The sequence below is a fragment of the Lynx rufus genome, unplaced genomic scaffold, assembly GCF_022079265.1.
Source record: "Lynx rufus isolate CCGP_SWC_20201006 ecotype Redwood Valley unplaced genomic scaffold, mLynRuf1.p SCAF_26, whole genome shotgun sequence".
In the NCBI taxonomy this organism is placed as follows: Eukaryota; Metazoa; Chordata; class Mammalia; order Carnivora; family Felidae; genus Lynx; species Lynx rufus.
Window position 1 is genome coordinate 3,187,408 of NW_025814841.1, and position 21,005 is coordinate 3,208,412.

At 41.3% G+C, this 21,005-nt stretch overlaps 1 protein-coding gene across 1 annotated transcript in view; it reads left to right on the plus strand.

Annotated features, from left to right (window-relative positions):
• Positions 1 to 21,005, plus strand: part of DPYS (dihydropyrimidinase) — an 80,542-nt gene that overhangs the window by 27,099 nt on the left and 32,438 nt on the right. The window contains exons 5-7 of the mRNA XM_047088969.1: positions 7,047 to 7,203; positions 8,140 to 8,281; positions 10,039 to 10,181. Of these exons, the coding sequence (XP_046944925.1) occupies positions 7,047 to 7,203; positions 8,140 to 8,281; positions 10,039 to 10,181 (442 nt within the window). The remainder of the gene's footprint in view (positions 1 to 7,046; positions 7,204 to 8,139; positions 8,282 to 10,038; positions 10,182 to 21,005) is intronic.

A 21,005-nucleotide genomic window follows, 5' to 3' on the forward strand; every position in this document is an offset into this window, starting at 1 on the left:
TGTAATGGCCTCGAGTCCAGACCTGCTGCCCTGCCAGGGCAGGGAAGCTAAGTCGTAGTTCCACTGGCTTCTAAATACAGTATCCTGACCATCTAGGAAGCCTGACCACAGATTTCAGGCCAACCACAGAGCCCATCCTACAGCCTCACTTGGGTAGAGAACCAAGCCAGCAGTCTTATCCAACCAACTGTCCTCAGCCAGTGGCACACCCCATCCCTGTCCCCAGAACCCAAACAGTTGTGTCAGCCAAAAATAGACCTTAATAGCTTGCCCCCACCTGCCCAGACTCATTACCAGCAGACACACTCAGAAACCCAAACTGAGCGGACTGGTGAATTGTCTCTGTCAAAGCAACGCTGTAAGGTCTGGAAGAGGACCCCAATTACTCTAATGTGCAGACTACCAACATAAGAAATCAAAGATCACAAAAAATCGGGTAAATATGATACCATCAAAGGAAACTAATAAAGCTCCAACAATTGACCTTAACAAAAATGGAGACCTATGAAATGTCAGACAAAGAATTCAGAATAATCCTATTAAGGAAGTTTAGTGAACTACAAGAAACAGACGGGCAACTAAATGAAATTAGGAAAACAGGGCATGAACAAAACATTTGATGAAGGCAACCGTCAAAAAACAAACAAAACCCAAAAATCTTAGAGTTAATAAAATAGAATAATTGAACTGAAGAGTTCAACAGGGAGTTTCAGAAGTAGACTCGACCAGGCAGAGGAAAGAATCAAGGGCTGGATGATAGAACCTGGGACATTACCCAGTGAGAAGACTAAAGAGGAAAAAAAGAATGAAAGAGTGAAGAAAGCCAACAGGCATTATGGAACACAGTGAAAGAACCAAAAACAACATTCAGGTTATGGCCATTCCAGAAGGAGAAGAGAAAGAGGTGCCAAGTGCCCTTCCCACCCTGAGAAAAATGCTCACCATGATTTCCTCTACTTTGAGTTCAGGCTATAGTGGAGGCTCCCTCTACTTTCCTTCATAAGCTGTTGCCATCTCTCCGCTTTCTGTCTTCCTAAAATCTACCCAGACTTCTGGCCAGCCCCGGTCCCTCCCTCATTCTCAGAGCAGTTGTGGGTTTGGGCCATCTCTTGTACAGCTTTGCCAGGGTTTGGGTGTGAACTGGGAAGAAAGAGATAGAAATGCACATTCGGTCCACCAACTCTAACTTGAAGCCTGAGGTTTCCCTTTGTTCATACCTTGATGTTTTCTTTTAACACTTGTGATAAAAAGCAAAGAGCGGGTTACAGGAAAAAGAATAAGAATGTCATGGGCAAGCCATTGAAATTGGAGTTGCTTTTGACAGTTTGCAAGGAATTTAAATTTCATGTTTATTTCTAGTCTTAGTTCATCTAAATTGAGTAACCAGAACTAGGTTAGTTGTCATCCTTCATGTGAGAAACCACTTTTGCAAAAATGAGGTAAGGGAACCAGAAGGCTGTACCTAGAATGATATCCTTTTTTCTTTTAGAAGGAGAATCTGCTGCCCTTGCTTCATACCCCACACATAAAGTTGGACCAACCAGCTGGGTTTGTGTCACATATAGAAGTTCCCATCTGCCCGGCCCCAGACCGCTTTCACTCACTGCAGTCTTTGTCCAAATAGTGTATGTGTCAATATGTGCCATTGGCTTCAGTGACGCTTTTTATTTTGGTTTGAGTAGCTTTGGTTATACACGTTCCTTTTCTCCATATATTGGCATCTGGAATTATTAATGGCCTTTCAAAAAAAATATATCGTTTACCTTCCCCTCCCTTTCCAATAGAACATGGATTCACTGTTTTTCTGGTGCTTTATTTGTAATGGTGGTGACTTCTCTCAGAACTTACTTGATGCTCTACTTATGTATATCTGTTATAATTTATTTCCCAACAATGACTGAAATTTTTAATCCCTTTTTTTAGTTTCCAGTTTAACTTGACTCAATAGAGTTCAACTCTATTTTGTATCCATATTCCTGACTATAGGGTACAAATAGGACTCTCATCTGAATTTGTTAATAAAATGTTTTCTTTATACTTTTTACATAAAGAAAACCAAATTATTGGACACCAGATATATGCTAGTCACAGGGCTCTAGGCATTGGATTTGCAAAAATGATGAAGTTAATTTTGATCCTCAAGTAACTTATGGTGAACTGGGCTACATTGTGGTTGGGGTTTTTTTGTTTGTTTGGGGTGATTTGGTTTTCCTTATTGGAGAAAGCTTTACTTTCCAAGTTTATTGCTGTAAAATATAAACTTCTATTACAGAGAGGTTTTAAATGTCTTATTTTCCACTTCATTTAAACTCTGGGTTATTTACCTCTCCTCCCCCTGCCCAGCCATATTCCTTTTGTGTTTTAAAAGGTGGGGAGGAAGGTCCATCCAGGGGCCTTTCTCTCTCTCTGTGTTTGAGTTGACCGATGTTTGTTAGAGCTGAACAAGAGTAAGTCAAATCTTGTTATCACAAGCATGTTTTACTGATGCTTAGTAACCCATGCTGTTCCTAAGGAAGGATTAATATGCAGCTCAATCAAGGTGATCTGAATCTCAGGCTTTCCTTTTTTGTATGTGAACATCTAAACACTCCCTTGACCTTTAAATTTAGAGCAAGGTGATCTACCTTATGACCAACTGCAAAGCAGTTGAAGATTGGCCATTTTAAAACACTTTTTAAAAAGAATTGTGTGGGGCGCCTGGGTGGCGCAGTCGGTTAAGCGTCCGACTTCAGCCAGGTCGCGATCTCGCGGTCCGGGAGTTCGAGCCCCGCGTCAGGCTCTGGGCTGATGGCTCAGAGCCTGGAGCCTGTTTCTGATTCTGTGTCTCCCTCTCTCTCTGCCCCTCCCCTGTTCATGCTCTGTCTCTCTCTGTCCCAAAAATAAATAAAAAACGTTGAAAAAAAAATTAAAAAAAAAATAAAAAAAAATAAAAAGAATTGTGTAACCATAAGGAAACTAACATTTGTGGAATGTATTTGCTGCAGTAACAAAGTACCACAGATTGGGCAGTTTAAGCGACAGAAATGAATTTTCTTACAGTATCAGAGATTAGAAGATCAAAGTGTTGACAGGGTTGGTTCTGAGGGCGGCAAAGGATGTACCGCGGATCTGTCCTTTGTCTGTAGATGACTATCTTCTCCCTGTGCCTTCACACTGTCTTCCCTCTGTATGTATCTGTGTCCAAATTTCCTCTTCTTAGAAGACCCCTCTCATATTGGATTAGGGCTTACCCTAATGACCTCATTTTAATTTAATTACCTTTATAAAGGACCCTCCAAATACAATCACATTGTGACATACTGCAGGTTAGGACTTTACCATTTGAATTTTGGCAAGGGGCACAATTCAGCCCATAACATGAAGTGAACCCGGAGTCCCAAGAAGATGCTAAGCACTTTCATATATATTGATGTATTTGATCCTCACAAAATTGCCACACTGGAGAGACATTGTGACCCCACTTCATAGAGGAGAAAAACTGAGACTAAGAACAATCAGTCGTCTTGCATACGGTCGCCGTCTAAAAAGTAGCAAAATCAGGATTTGAACCCAAATCTGTGTGATCTACTCTATTATGCTGCTTTTATGTGTTTTCCTTCTCAGTGTTTTCCTTTCTGTGTAAATGTAATATTTTGAACCAAAACAGACCCCAGAAAGGTTCTACTCTATCCTTCTTGCTAGGAAAAAATAGTTTTATAGATGTGCTTGGCTTTCTGTTGGTAGCCAGTGCTTCTACTCCGGGCCACCTGTGCTGGCTTCTCTGCATTTTCCAACCTTTTATAACAGATCTTGGGACTTGACTAAGTGCTGTTCACAAATCTAGACAAGGTGTGAACATCTGCTCTATCACTTTCATCTGATAAATGCCTTGACATGTTTCATCATTTGGAAATCTTTAGAATCTCTTAGAGGGCAGAAGTCCTTAACGTAGGAGATAGCATCCTAAGTGCAGAGACTTTTTTGGTTTTGGGCCAAACGATGGAGAAAGAAAGAGAGAACCTGTATGGGTAGACAGGGAATGATACAATGTGAACCTTGCTGAGACTGTGGGAGGAGATTAATGATGAAGATGCCCTATCTCCGGAGAGTTGTTGAAACCATGTGCCTCAAATGTAATCAGGAGAGCACCAGACTAGGACGGATATAGCACTTTTCATTACCAACCTGCTAAGCGTAGTAAATGACACCAGTAAATGAAATTGGAAAATTTCCCAGCCACAACCACAAAGAGCTTGTGGTTGATTTAAACATTTAAAAACACATGCTCTTTACCAAGAAATGAAGAATAACACTTTTCCTGGTAACGCAATGTGTATGTACGATAAGTCAAAATACTAGGATTCTAATTCTGGTTTATCACTTACTACCTGTGTGACTTGGGCAAATTAGTTAGTCTCATTGAGCATCAGATGCTTTATCTGTCACACCAGCTTGAGGGTTGCTGTGAAAGCCAAATGAGATACGTGAATTTCAAACTGTATTTGCAGTGCTATAAGATGTTAGATATTTTGGTTTTTCTTATTTTATTTTTGGCCTAAATCTAATAAAGCCCACAATTATGCTGAATTATCTAGTGTGATTCTCCAATTTACAAATTACCCAGTCCCTTCATTTTCCTTCCCTTTTTTACTTCTTGCATACTATCTGTTTTGTTGTTGTTGTTGTTGTTGTTGTTGTTAATGTCTTAGAACCATTGTGAAAAAGGAGGTAGAGTAGTTAGGAATTTTTAGCTTTTATTTAAATTTTTTAATATATTTGCAGATGCTTAATGAATGGGGAGACAGTTGAAAATAGCCCAGTTAATGAAGAGTTTGTTGTGTATACCAACACAGTGGCCTGTCACATTTTAAAGGTGTTAAAGCCTTCCAAGGAGATTACATGTCATCTGGTTTCAAAACAGTCCTGGCAGACTCCTGCTAGTTGCTGACGCTTTTAATTTTTCCTGAGAGCTAATAAATTTGTAGAACTTTGAAACTGTGTTCCCATCTCACCTTGATGGGCCAAATGATTGAATAGAGCATGTGATAAGAATCGTTCCCACATGATGAAGCACCACGGAAAATCCTGAGTTGACAGTTTGTAAACCGATTGCAGATCAAGTCTCTGAGTTTTTCAGTGTCTGAGCATCTCTTGGGATAGGAAGGTCACTACATGCCTGCAAGTCAGATATTGGGTCCCTCTTTCTATCCCTCCAGCAAATAGTACATTACCTCTTAGTTCACATGGAAAAGGATCGCTTCTTGTTCTACACCAGAACGAGATACCAGTGGCATTTCTTCTTTCCTGGGAGGAGGGCAGTAGGAAAGAGGATGGGGGTGGGATTCAGCATGTGTGTGTGCTGTGTGTGTGTGTGTGTGTGTGTGTGTGTGATGAAAGTGAAAGATCTTAGCCATGGCTATCTTGGGGCATAACTTTTATTGACCATGTTTGGTACTTGGTTACTTAAGAAGCAGGGTTTGTTAGGCTTCAGTAAGCCTTGTTTCGTGGTTTGCAAGAGGAAAGCCGGAAGAGATGATTTGGGAGGTAATAGGATGCTACATTCTAGTAGTACGCGACGAAAGCAGCTGGTGGCCATCCGCTGTCAGTACTCTCTGAAGAAATGAGTTAATTTCAGTTCTATATCGAGGATTTGAGCTGAAATCTGGTGACTGACTGGCCAGAGTGAGCTAGTTAGGTGTGCCAGGATCTGTTTACTCTGTGTTCACCTCTGTGGCTGCTTGGGGATGATCAGCTTGATGTCGGTGTATCTATTATTCCAACAAATGCTAATCAGAGATAGGATTCTGATTTTAAATTCAAATTTACTCTGCACTATTAGCTTTTCTAACACCGTTTGCTTGTGATGGCCTCATTTGCATGATTTTTAGAATATGCATTGCTGGCTACAATTATATTATCTGAGTGTTCTTTCTATTTAACATAAGTTTTTGGAGGAGGTTTTTTGTTTTTTGTTTTTTTCTCAAGGGTGTGAACAGATTCTCAGTGTATTTGCAGTAGAGATATACTGTGGTTAAACTCCATATGACCATGTGGTAATTGTCATCAAGGGTATAGCACAGAAGTTAGGAGTAAAAAATGCCCAGATTCAGATCCTGACTCCTCCACTTCATTGATGGCATGTGGAGTACATGTAATGCAACTGTGCAGAAGTCATTTCACTTCTGTTATAATAACAGAAGCTATTTAAAAGACAAGCTTTTTCTTCATCTTTTAGTGGAGATAATGATAGCACCTCCCCAGTAGGGTTTTGAGATCCTTTCATTAGAATGGCACACATATCAGCCAGCATTTGCTAGATCATGCTGCACTAACAGATACATCTAAAATATCAATGGTTTATAACTGCAGAGATTTATTTCTTATTCATACTCATGTCCATCATTGGTTGGCTCTACCTCTGTTCCATATTCTCTTCATCCTGAGGGACAACTGAAGAAGCAGTCTCTGATAGTCTAAGGTCAGAAAGAAAACTCACTGTGGCTTTAACAGCTTCTGCTTGGAAGCAGCCCATGTTACTTCCATTCATGTTTAATTGGCCAAAGTAAGCCATGTGGTCAAGCCTAGTATCAGTGAGAGCATATAATCGTCTACCACAACACGCATGGACATTGACTGGAACACAGTAGATGCTCAATAAGCAGTAGCTTTATTTTTTTTTTAAACCAGGTATCATTCTTTTTTTTTTTTTAATGTTTATTTTTGAGCAAGCGAGAGAGAGAGAGTACGCATGAATGGGGAAGGGGCAGAGAGATAGGGAGACAGAAGATTTGAAACGGGCTCTGTGCTGATAGCAGAGAGCCCGGTACGGGGCTTAAACACACAAACTGCGAGATCAAGACCTGAGCTGAATTTGGACACTTACCCGACTGAGCCACCCAGGTGCCCAAACAGTAGTTTTAATGTTTAAATCCTGTTCACAAAAGGTAAATTCTAGTTTGGGATTCCTATCATCCCTCACTAGCACAGAGAAGACTAATATTTATGTTTGTCAGATGGTTCTTTTGAGAGCAAATTGAAGTACTGAATGCGTCCTTTGAAATTTCCAGGGAAAGTGGTCTATGGAGAACCCATAGCGGCAAGTCTCGGCACAGATGGCACTCACTACTGGCATAAAGACTGGCACCATGCAGCCCACCATGTTATGGGCCCACCCCTGCGACCAGACCCATCAACGCCTGACTTCCTCATGAATCTATTGGCTAAGTAATCTTTGAGCAGATGGGTGTGAAGCGTTTTGCCAAAATAAGGTGTTAGATGAGTCTCAGATTTGAATGTAGGACATCTTGTCCACCATCTGACCTTCCATCGACCTCCAGTGTCCTGTTCTACTTGACATGTAGGTGTTGGGGACTCCCTTACCTGAGACCAACGAGCAGTGGCTTAATTATGATACGGTGTCAAAATCTCTCCTGGACACAGAGAAATCAGATAATTTTTACTGAAGTTTGACTCTCTTCTAATTGTTTCCTTGCCCTTTCTATCCCGTATAGAACTGGGTCTCTTCACTGTGCTTTGTTTCTATCATTCACATATTCCTGAATATCTTTCTGTGCTGCTGTAACCCAAGAACCAGATGTGCCTGTATAGGTACATCTCTGAGATTATTCGCAAGTCAAAGCAGGCTATCTGTTGCTGGTGACACGAACATCCTCAGCCAATTGTCACACGTCTGCCCATCACAACATTGCCATTTGGGCAGGAGCTGCCTCTGTCCACGTGGGTCACTGAGGCTCATCTTTGTGTAATGCTCTACTCACCAGGAATTTTCCCTTACATTATTGCCAGTGACCCTAATATAATTGTCATCTAGTACATGTCATCACTAATTTCTAGATAAGAAACTGAGCATTGAACAAACTCATAACCACAGAACCTACAAGTGAGGGAGCCTGGAACCAGTTTTTCTGGCCTGCACGTGATGGTGCATCAGGCTTCTTGTAAGGGTCTTATTTTCTAAAAGCGCTTCCTAAAATAGAGATGAGTATGGATGAAACACATACTTGAAACAGCTACTCGTTCTCCACTGCAGTTTTCTGACTTTCAGTTGAGGAGCATCAGGAGAACCGGAAAGTTCTGGTAGTTTCCTCTTGACGTCTTTTATGTATTTATCACACACTCTGGTGTGTTCTTCTTTTCCAGTGGTGATCTAACCACAACAGGAACTGACCACTGCACTTTCAACACCTGCCAGAAAGCTCTTGGGAAGGATGATTTCACGAAGATTCCCAATGGGGTGAATGGTGTTGAGGACCGGATGTCAGTAATATGGGAAAAAGGCGTGGTGAGTTTCACGGGACCCAGCTTGTTTTGCTGAACTCTGTAACCAGGATCTGGCTTGTTTCATGAAATTTTTGTGGATGTCTCTTTTTGAGGACCGTTGAATATCATATTTTTGAAACTTCTGTGTAAAGTCACATAAATAATAATCCAAAGTCTAGAACAAGAGATTATTGTAAATACCCACAATTTAAAATGTTCTCCCTGAGCATGGAGAAGAATCAAGTGGCTAAATGTCCATATGTCAACCTGTCCAGCCATTTGACATGTGCAGTGGTAAAGATCAGCAGAGGGAGACTTGCCTGGTTACACCTGGGGCCACCATTGCCACACCATTCTCACCCATCTCTCAGAAACCCTCCCTTAGATGACATATTAACCATACCTCACACCTCAGAATCCCCTCCACATACCATTCATGTCTAACTCTTAATTATTTACCAGTTCTTGTCAATTCTATTTCTAACATGTCTCCTTATTTTTATCTTCGTGTTTACTACTCTAGTTTGAGGCCCGCCCCTTGTTTGGACTATTGCAGTAGTCTCACAGCTGGTGCCCCTGCTGCCGGTCTCTCATTTGCTACGGCCTATGCTATAGTTTAGGACCAGAGCTGCCTTCCAAAGCCAAAGGACTATTCATGCTTTCTTCTCTAAAATCCTTCAATATCCTCCATTATTTATGGGATGATATTTGAACAATTAATTTACATGTGAGGATCTTCAAAACATCTTGACAGCCCTATCTTCTGCTAATCATCCTTTCAGCCCTTTTCACCTCTACCCAAACTCTAATCAACCCAGATGACTCTTCTGCTCTTCCTGTTTGCATAGATTTTCTTCCTGAAGTTTCAGCCTTTTTCTCTGAACTTGTGCTATTACAATGAGTATGTGCATTACAGCAAACTTTCATACTACATCAAGTGCATAAATGACTTCAAAGTGATAGACTATTTCTTAATAGCATCCAGGAACTGTTATTTTATGAAACATTAAGGGGGTTTGCTCATGGGAATATTACTCTCAGGATGTGGTTCTTCATCATTTTGTGAAACATTGACACACTGATAATTAAATAACCCTTAAGAATGCTTCTAACCATATAAATGTGCATAGGGATAAACTCTCAACATTTAAAAAAAACAAATCCTATCAGTTTAGAGAGATTGCATTTATCCAAAGTTTGTCCATATGAAAATCTCTTATAGTAGACTGTCCATGATTATTGGTTCATGTACATTTCAATAGCGCAAAATTTAACCTCTTGAATTGATTTTTTCGTCTTTCTAGAAGTGTTGTCATTGATTTAAAGGTCTGTCTTATTTTAACTCTACCATATTCTTCGTATTGTCTACATGATCATCTCATACATTTTAGGTCTGCAATAAATAAGCCAGATTAAAATTGTAGTGGGTGGCAGTAGTAAACTCTAAACAAAAATTGAAACCACTGTTGCTAACATTTAGCTGTTGTCTGTGTGATTCTGGGAAGGATGGGGGCAATTAGTGGGGGGTGGGCATTAAACTGACAGGTTTTTGAAAAGTTGTCTTCAGGCTTCCATGTGTTACCCCACCATCCCCATCATTATCATTGTGATAATTTAAGACCTATCAGTATCCACAGATGTGTTATGCTCCCCAATATAAGAAATTAACTACAGTTCTGTTGAGTTTTAAGAGGCAAATCTTGCACCTTAATTGATAGGAGATTTTTAAGCATATGGTCATTGAAGCAGATGCATTTTCTCTCTTGGATTGTTTTACAGCATAGTGGCAAAATGGATGAAAATCGATTTGTGGCAGTTACCAGCACAAATGCAGCTAAAGTCTTTAATCTCTATCCAAGAAAAGGAAGAATCGCGGTGGGATCAGATGCAGACATTGTGATTTGGGACCCAAAAGCCACAAGGTAGGTCTAAGTTCTTGTATTCCTTAGCTTCTCCAGGGAGAAGAAGCACTAACTTGCAAAGAAATGATTTATTGGTCTTAATCAGACTCTTCTTGTGGGTGACTTATTTAGCCTGTATTTTGAGCCTGTGCACAAGATAAAAGTTTTGACGTACAAACATCCCTTTGTTTTCCTGGACACAGAGGACAAAAAAGTTGTGTTGCTTACCATTCCCTGGAAACGCATCTGGGTATAAAACCAATATGAATTTACCGCTTCAATGGTAAGCTTGTCAGACACCTGAGTTCACATGGAGGGAAGGTATGGCGCAATGAAGAAACTAGAAGGCTTAGTTTGGAAAGGGCTGAATTGAAAACCCAAAAAATTATAGCCTTTTTAAAGCTTTCAGATAGGAAAATTCCAGCACAAAGGATGTCACTTTTAGTTAGCCAGATTTTCCAGTTGATTTCATCTTGAGCTTGTCATTCCCAGTAGACTCCAGCGTTTTGTTTCCTATTTCCATAATTCTATGTTAATATTGCAGATTTTGCAAATTCCACCAACTCAGGAAAGCATTCAAGACAGGCCGAAGCTCTGGTAATTTCTGCTTGTAAGACATCAGCAGAGACAACACCTGCATCCCAATTTGTGTTTTCTATAGCCTTTGCATTTGTAATGGAGAAAACCCCACCTACTTTAATATTGTATGTGTGTGCATGCATACGTGTGTAAATAGGGATACATACACCTTCTACCCCCACCGAATGGCATTTATTCAAAGTCTACTGGGTTTATATGTTGTACTAAGCAGAAGTCTATAGTTTCTTGGAGGTGCTGTTGTCACAAAGACCCAGCTTCAGTTGAAATGCTCCTGGACTACCCTCTGGGGAAAAGAAGACTGAGAAGCATGAGAGCTACCATTGCTATGAGCTTAAAAAATAAGCACCAGGTATTCCTGTAGAAAAGGCTTGTCTTTTTTAGTTTAACACTCTCTGGGGATTCCCTCTCAACCCAAGCACCAGTTCACACCACTGGTCATCCATAGTCATTGCAAGCAGCCTGTACTGAATGTGTACCATCTTGTTGCTGGTTTACAGTCATGCAGTGCAGGGCATGGTGGTACGAACATCTTATTTAAGACGATGTCCTAAGATGCCAACGAGGAACAACTCAGGGTCTTTGTTGCTATGATATTAACAAGGAACTATTGCTTACTTAAGGACAAAATATCTGGTTGTCAAATCATCTAGGCCCCTCTCTCTGCAGAAGAAATGATGACAAATAAACTCACATTTGGAGCAGCTTCTCTACTAGACTAGAAAAAAATGTCCTTGGGGAGACAAAGGGAAAAAAATTGCTTGGTCTTGGGTTGGTTTGCGGACAAATTGAGCATGCTGTGTTTAGAGAGCTCCTGGTGTCTTAAATGTCACTCTACTCACGCTCTTGTACACCCAGCAGGGACCCGCCCAGCATCATTTCTGCTGTGATTCAAACAGTTTTGATTGCCCCCAAGTACTGGGACAGATAGATCTTTTGAAATGATTTGTGGCTTATGGAGATGATGAGACTTAATCAGGAAACCTCGAAAATTTCAAAAGGAAGAAAACTATCATGCAGAAAAATATTTGTGAAAAATGGTGTTTTTGAAGCATTGCATCTGGGCGAGTCCTCGTAATGATAATAATTAGCAACCATTTCCATTTGCACAGTTCTCCGTGGTTTAAAAAAATATTTTTGTATCTAAAACGTGATCTCAAGGTAAAACAAACGGGACTCCCCCTTACGGCGATGGGAAGACCATAGCACAAGGGCGTCCATGACAGGTTTGATACAAGGATCCTTGATCCAGTGTCTTTGACTTTGCAAACTTTTAGGTCTTTCAGGAGATTTGGTACCATGCTATCTCCTAATGCCAAAGCAGAGAGCACTTTATACCGTACTTGTTTGTTCATGTTCCGCTTTTTCTTCCAATCAAGTGGTCCAGTCACGAAGAGACTTTCTGGATTTGATTCTATTCTGTATTCGCTTTCAAAAGTGAGGGAGAAATGAAAATCATCAAATTGAGCGATCCAGTGTCTAATAGAGTGAAGAACCATGGGAGGCCATTCCTGTGGTTCTTTTTAACCCTGCACCTGGCTCTCCCTGGCAGGATTCACCTTAAGCATATCCTTGGCTGTTTTAATTTGTGAGGGTGACACCAGCTCAGGGGTAGAGCATTGTCTTCCTTAGACAACTGGACAAAGAGAAATGATCCAAACCTATGGGTGTGAATAATTCACTTACTTTACTTCCACATATATTGTTGCTCGGTGGATATTTATAGGCTGTGATTATGTCTCTTTGAGTCATGTTTTCAGACGATATAAATTTAGAGCACTTTCGCACAAGTTTTAGTTGCTGATTTCTGTAACATTGTTTTGTCCTTCCTTTCCTATTCAGTTGTTGCAGAATAGCGCATAATGATCCAGATGTTTACTTCTTATTTTTCCAGGTCTATATATTACCTGCTTGCTGTCCCTCATTTCTAGCCTAAGGTCAAACTAAAAAGTTTCTGTGCTTTTAAGTTTCTTTCTATCTCTCTTATCAAGTCTTTAATTTTCTTATTTGATGTTTATCCTTCACTTTATAGCAGTCATGATAGCAGGAAATTAACTATTTACATTTTCATATACCAATCTTTTGAGATAAAGATACATATTGGCATTTAATTATTAGCTCAATGTCCTCTTTACCTACGTCTGCTTACTGCGCATGCCTGGGCACAGGGCTACATAGAAACAGCACGGGAGCGCCTGGGTGGCTCAGTTGGTTAAGCATCCAGCTGCAGCTCGGGTCACGATCTCAGAGTTTGTGGGTTTGAGCCCCGCGTCGGGCTCTGTGCTGACAGCTTGGAGCTTGGTGCCTGCTTCGGATTCTGTGTCTCCCTCTCCCGCTCTCTCTCTCTCTGCCCTTCCCCTGCTCACACTCTGTCTCTGTCTCTCAAAAATAAAATAAAACATAAAAAAAAAAAAAACTTTTAAAAACAGCGCAACCTGAGAGCCTGCTGAGTAGGTGCTGGTCACAGCTCCATCAGTGCCAAGCTGGGGACCCAGGCAGGTCAGTTAGGGTTCCTGAATAGCCTCTGTCTCATTTGTAAAATGAGATTATTCATAATTGTTAAGCCTACCTCATAAGATTTTTTGTTAGGATCCCATGAGATAATTTATGCGGAAATGTGTTGTAAATCAAGAAGGCGCTCCACAGAGACAAGATCTGTGTTGTTTTGGTTACTTCCTATTTATCTAGTTTAGCTGGTGTCGTTTCTTGCTTCAGTCTTCATTTTCAGGTGGTCACGGCTGTTCTCCTGAGGTGACCAGGGAGGTCGGTGAACCACTGGGTTCTCTGACCCTCAGATTCTTTTTAAAAACTGGAGACCTTTGTTTGTTTGTTTGCTTTGCTTTTGCATTTTGCTGTCCTTTTAAAAAATGGGGAAATGTTATCTTTACTTGGCAGGATATACTGAAATGATCCAGCCCCCTTTGGATTTCTTTGACTTCTCCTTGCTTCTCCAACCCTTTAGTTTAAGAATTTTCTGTAAGCCACCCCCCCCCATTTTTTTGCACTATCATTATTCATCCTTTTCAATGTGAAAATTGCAGAATGTGGGAAACAGGGGAGAAGGGGTGGTTGAAGAGGGAGCTTCACAGAATAACGAATCTGGAAGAATATTTGAACAAAGAGAAAGTGTGTTTATTGTGCTTCCTATCAAAAGAGAGAATTTTGTGGGAACGGTATGTGGATTCCTTATCTAGGTCAGTCATAGCCCCGGCTCTCTCTATTCCTGGCCTGGTTGTTATGAGAAAGTTGCTCATCTGGGCTGGCTGTTCCTGACCAAAATTTATGCTGATGACCTCAACGAGGACCTTTCTGGTGCACAACAATATTTTTAGCCTTCTCTGACTGCCCGTACAGCACCCGTAGCTTCCCACTATCCTTAGCTGCTGCCCTGCCCCTGTCTGCGTCTGCCTCTTCCCACCTTGCAGACTGAGCTCACTGACTCCTGCACACCCACGTACAGTACCAGACCACAGTCCTTACTCACTGTCTTTCTCCCTCATTAACATTCTTGAAGTAGAAGTCAGTCTTTAAGATCAATGTTTTATTTCAGAATAGTTTTAGATTTACATAAAAATTGCAAAGATAGCACAGAGAGTTCCCATATACCCCACACTCAGTTTCCATTATTATTATCTTATATCCCTCTGGTGTGTTTGTTATAATTAATAAACCAATACTGATATTTTACTATTAATTAGAGCCCATACTTTGAGGCTTCCTTAGATTTTACTTAATTTCCTTTTTCCTATTCCGGATCCCATCTAGGATACCACATGGCATTCAGTCATCATGGTTCCTTAGGCTCCAGTGGTCCATGAGTTTCTCTAACTTGTTTTTGATGACCTTGAAAGTTTTGAGGAGTACTGGTCAAGCATTTTGTAGAATGTCTCTCTATTACGGTTTTTCTGGTGTTTTTCTCATTATTAGCCTTGGGTTATGGGTATAGAGTGCCATTTTCATCCCATCCTTTGAAGGGTATATGCTGTCAACACGACTGTCACTGCTGACGTTGGCCTGGATCTGCTGGCTGTGCAATTTACTCATTTTCCCCCCTCCCATATTGTACTTTTTAGAAGGAAGTCACTGTGCACAGCTCACACTTAGGGAGTGGAGAATTATGCTCTAGTTTTATGTGGTTTTATAAGTTTATTTTGAGAGAGAGAGAGAGAGCGAACACGAGTGGGTTGGGGCAGAGAGAGAGGGAAAGACAGAACCCCAAGGAGACTCTGAGCTGTCAGCTCAGAACCCAACTTGGAGCTCAACCCCATGAACTGGGAGATCATGACCTGAGCCAAAACCAAGAGCTGATGCTTAACCAGCTGAGCCACCCAGGCACCCCTGTGTCAATTATATCTTAAGGTAACTGGTGAAAAATGAAGAAATGGCATGAGGGAAAGTTGGAAAGATTCTATTCAGCAACGATTACAGTGAAAGGAAAAGTACAAAGAGCAGCATTTCCTCACCTTATGCTTTTAACTTATTGCAAGTTATCAATAAATGATTGTTGAATGAATGAAGGTGAATGTGAGTAGAAAGGATCTCCCAAGGAGAGGAGGAAGAATTGCTTCACTGGTCTTATTTTCTCTGTGTCTTTTTCATTTTTGAAGTTGGGAGCAATTAGCTTGTTAAGCAGCTCTTATAGAGAAGAAAATGAAGTGAATACAGTTTCCTTACTGCATTTCTTCATTCCCACGGCCACTCATCATGGGAGCACCACCATCAGCCAGACACGAGGGTCCAGACTGTGTCAGAGCCAGGCCCTGCTTTTAGGAAGCTGGCAGTGGAGGGAGAGGGGATGAGATACAAAGTCAAATACTCTCAGTCTTGGCAGGAATGGGTTAAGAATATCGGGAGCAAGAAGTTCAAAGATCATTCTCACCTTAGCACCGTCATTGGCATGGGACCGCATTGGCCCTGAGTGTCAAGACTAAACATGGAGGTAGGGGCGCCTGGGTGGCGCAGTCGGTTAAGCGTCCGACTTCAGCCAGGTCACGATCTCGCGGTCCGGGAGTTCGAGCCCCACGTCGGGCTCTGGGCTGATGGCTCAGAGCCTGGAGCCTGTTTCCGATTCTGTGTCTTCCTCTCTCTCTGCCCCTCCCCCGTTCATGCTCTGTCTCTCTCTGTCCCAAAAATAAATAAACGTTGAAAAAAAAAATTAAAAAAAAAAAAAAGACTAAACATGGAGGCAAGATAAACCAAGGCAGTGCTGGGAGAGCCTGGGAGGAGACAGTTAAGGCTGGCCTTAACTTATGTGAGAGAGAGAACAGGTTCAGGCCGTGGAAGCAAGTAGGGAGGTGAGGGGGTCATGGGCTGCCTGTCTCCAGCTTTAATTCTGTTCATTACAGACAGAGGCAATTTTAAACAGAGCTCATCTGGTGGAAAGCATTGTTTAATCCAATGAATAAAATGGATCTATCTGTAGGTTTTTGTTTTTTGTTTTTTCTTGAATGACACTGCCTTTTATTGTACCTACCTGGTTTAAATATTAGCTGAAGCCTGGTGATGTGAGGGCTTTCTGTCTGACCACACCATTAGAGGTTGGCCAGAATTTTCCTTTGAAATTTTCTTGGAAGGTTTTAGCAAAAACAATTGCCCAGCTGACTAGTTAGCATCTCAAATGAGAGCAGCATGTATTTCACCCCAGACCCTGAAGGGGGCACCCACAGCCCACACTGAGACCCAACCAGGCCAGTTGAGGTGTTGGTTATGCAAGAACAAGCCAGCCTCTGGAGAGTGGATGTGTTTGCTAATGATTTTTGGCTTCATGGTACATAGATGTTTCCCCCTTTCTCTAAATTCTCATTATTTATTAATGGCATGTAGAAGTAAGTATGCTTGCGACACAATCCGTAACCTTAAAAATGAGCCGCATTATAGTTACCGAGGGCGACCAGAGCCAAGAAAAGGCAGTGCAGCCATGTTTTTTGTGTTGTTTTTTTTTTTTTTAAACCAGTGAAAAGCCCGATGATTCCAGGATGAGAAATCTGACATGTGGGATGGATGGTGAGAGGGAATTGGGGATCTGTAGAGAAGGTTTGGACATCCTAATGCAAGATGACCTAAGATGTTACTAGCCTGTACAAAGTTCTCACAAAAATCAACTGCGGTGGTTCTTCTGTGTCATTGCACAATAAAAACAAACTGCATTTGGTGCATATGGAGCATCCACCTTTTCCAGAAGTAAAAAGAATCTGCTGTATTCAGCTTGATGGCTCACTGAACCAGTGTCTATTGCTTGTGACAGAGGTATGTGTCCCAACGCGTCACTACTCGGGTCAAAGATTCCAATTTCAGGACACATTCCTTATCTAAATGTTTGGGTCGTTTCTGTAGAATGTTTTGGTACTTAGAGTCAAGGGGGAGAAATCAGGGGTAGGATTTTCATGCGGAGTCAAGAGAGAATCTGGCCGTGTCATGTGGTCAAGACAGAGACCAGTCAAATCAGCCAACTTGTTAAAAAATCGTGTTAGAGAGGATGGCATGTAAGTTACTTGCAAGCTCCCAGCAGCAGCAGTAACTCACGTTCCGGCAATTTAAGACTATCCTATGAGCTTCGGTTCTTCGGTATTCATTAAATAGCACTTAGTTACTATGGCAACTGTCCCTTCTCAGTATTTATGAGCTACAGGATATCTCGCAGAATCTCCAGCACACATACGCATAGCTAACACATTGTGCGCACTGGAACATTTAATGAAGACTTCTAGCTGGACCGTATTCTGCAAAGCAGGCATATTTTGCTCACAGCTATTTTCATTTATTATTTTTTAACTCAATTATAGTGGGCTTTGACCTTGAATACACCATTCGTAAATGCATTGTGCTGTCCTTCCTGCTTAATTTCCTTCCCTTTCTCAGCAACGATAGAGATGAATGAATTTTACTGTATATTCAGTGAAGAGAAATAACTTGCCGCCTGTGAAAGTGCCCCCTGGATTCTGGAGGGGGCGTTGTGTGTGCAGGAAAGTGGGGTGAGAATGACTACTTCATCCTTGGGTAATGGGGCTTGTGGGTGTGGGGACAAAGAAGAGATAAGGAGTAAGGTGCCCGTTGGCAAATAGTGGCGGCTTATGATTATAGCTATATTGTCAGTGACTGTTTCACGGAAACCTTAGGCATTTTCCCCTGAAGTTGCACATTGTATATGATTTGACCTTTAGTCTTCCTGCTCCTCAAAAGAAGTCTGCACACACACACATACTTGCACAGATGTGCACATGAACACAGCAGCTGCGTTTCTGCTTATAAACGTCGGTCAGCCTGAAGACTGCTTTTAACGCCCGTTTCTAAGAGTGTTTATGACTAACTCCTCCCTCGGTTCCCAAACGCACACCATGGCAGTGCATATGTGTGGGAGGAAAGAGTGGGGGCCCAGGTCTCATACCAGGTATGCAGGTGGAAATGGCAGTTTATGCCATGATTTTTCACTGTGTTGCCTCGCATACATTCATGGCGTCAGGTTAAGGTTGTGTAGGCTGTGCTTTGTACCACTCCAGGGGCACCCTTCACATGCTACGGTCATAGCAGTGACCGTAGCTGTATGTAGTACTTATGGCCATTTTCCCACGGATCATGGCAAAGTAGCTTGAGGAGTAATTGTCTTTTGCTAATCCACACAAAATCCTGCCCATCTTCCTGGTTCCTTGGGGGGCAGGAGCAGAAAGAGAGTGTAAAGAGAAAGGCTTTGGGGTTTAACTCCTACCCTGCCTCTTACTAATTAGATGGGACCTTGGGAATTGTGACCTAATTTTTCTGAATTTCAGTCTCTTTATTTGTAAAACAGGGATGACGATGATGATGATGGTGGTGATATTTATTTTATAGCATTGTCATGCGTATCTAAGACAGTATGATGAAAAAACAAAACAATAATTAAAGCGCTTAGTACATGATTAATGTTCAGTGGTTCTTGGCTTACCTGCTGACTATGCGGTGGTAGGTGGTCAGTGGCAGTCAATTTATTGAATAAGTGGAAGCTGTGATCAGCTCCAGTTGTGATTCACAAGTCCTTACAGTAGTGACCTAATTCAGACATGACCAAAAGTCACTAGAATTCTAGTTCATGTAAAAGCTGCATCTCTTGTACTTCATGCACGCTTCTAATTTTCACCAAGAATGACTAAAATGGAGAAGCTTGGATGAGTTCTTCTGGCTGAGATAACCTGATTAAAGCAGAACTCTTCAGTGGCCCCAGAGGTGACTCCTTTGAAAAGTTGTTTGCTGTGAAACCATTCCAACAAATCACCTAAGATTTATCCTGTGGCCTTCGGAAGAGGCTTTAAAAAAAAAAAAAAAACTTTGTGCTTTAAAAAAAAGGCTTTGACTATGCATTAAAAAAAAAAAAAACCTAGTTTTGCTGATTACAGTTGGGTAAAATTTTAACCACTGTTTATTCCAACTTGTTTACTTAAACATGTTCTTATGCAACTGAACTTTTCAAGTGAACTAGAAAATGATTTCCAGGGACTTCACTACTATTAGTGGCATTTTTTCCTAATTATAAAAGAAAATCAGCTTAGGAACAGATCACAGTAACCCATTCTATCATTGATCATTTGCCTTTGCCAGAGTAAGCACAGTTTATTTTAAGCATTAGGATTTGGAAAAGAATAAGCATCAAGGGGAGGTGGTTGTGTGAAAGGCATAGGCTCTTCCAACTAAGCACCTGCTATATTGTTCTTCCCGCCCAACATATATTATCTATTTTCCTGTCTTTGGCATTTGTCCCTCTTATTTACAGCTGCATCCCTAAGTCTCAAAGCAGTGCCAGGAGATCACATCTAGGAACTCAGTAATTATTTGTTGAATGAATAAACCAGATACTAATAATGGTCTTGGGCCAATGAGCAAATGTGTGATTTAAAAATTTTGGTTAGGCTTTGTTTATTATCTGTTCCTTGAGCTGGTTTAAGATTGGTCTTACATTTCTTCCCTTTGAGTTAAACAAACAAACCAATCAGAGAATTCTTGGCACTTCTACCTTCTCCTTCCCCAAAGCAGTGCTTGGCCAAGACGCATTCCAGAGTCAGTGGCCAGCAGCATTGCCAGATCTGGCCAGGAATGTGGCCTAAGCTAGGTTGGATCTTTTTGTGGGTCAAACAATTCCGGTTTTGGCCCAGACTCACTCTTAATTCTGGCCACTTATCTTAAAAACATGGGAATCTTGGCTATGGAGGAAACAGAAGACGAAATGAAAATGGATCAAAAGAAATATAATGTCAGTACCTGGAGAGAATCCCAGGGTCCTTATATTCTTAAAGCACAGCAAAGAGCCATGGCTTTTTACAAAGGACTTTGGAGAAAGCATCAATTTAAATGTGCCCTTCCCATCAGAAAAGGACCACTGTGGAAGTCTATTTGGAGGCAGTGAGTGGTGTAGGGAGAGGCAGTCTTTTCCAATGGCTTGGAAAAAAAAAAAAACTCCAAAAAATTTAACTGAAGCTTATCTACCTCTTCTTTTTAAGAGCACATGTTCTCAAAGACCAGCAACTTCAACATCATTTAGGAATTTATTAGAAATGCAAATTCTCAAGTACCACCCAGACCTGTTGCCTCAGAAACTCCATGGGTTTTAACAAGTACCCCAGGGGATTCTGATGCACACCCAAGTTTGAGAACCACTGGTTCTCATAGAATTGGAGAGGGCTTTGGGACTCATAATATCCAGCTAACTCCTCAGAGTTCTCTATGGCCTTGCTTGATTTTTAGAGAAGTTACTACCTAACTAAACCATTCAGTTCTCTCTGGGATAGCTATAACTGTTAAGATGTTCTTCCTTTGGTTCCATTAAAAATTACCTCTGTTTTGCTCCTCAACTGTTTGCCTCTGGAACTATGCAGAATATATCTGTGCTCTCATAAGATAGTTCATTCATTCAAACATTTAGAGAAAGTCATTGGCCCCCAGTAAGCTTTCCCATCACCAAATAAGCTTTCTCAGTTCCTCAGTAGATCCTTAGGTCCTTGATTAGCAGACTCCCAATGTCCTGACCACACTTCTATTCACCCTTCTCTTGACACACACTTGTCCCTGTCCTACAAAGATGTGAGTCTCAGAACTGCACATGATTCTGCCTGGAATAGCACCAGAGCAGGAACATGTGAGCTAATTAGTTTTATACTAAATGTAAAACTTTGCATTTCCTTTGTTACATTTTTTGCATTTACACCTTATGAAATTGCCATTTGCAGGTTAAAAGCAGTGAAATGCGGGGCGCACCTGGGTGGCTCAGTCGGTTAAGTGTCCAAC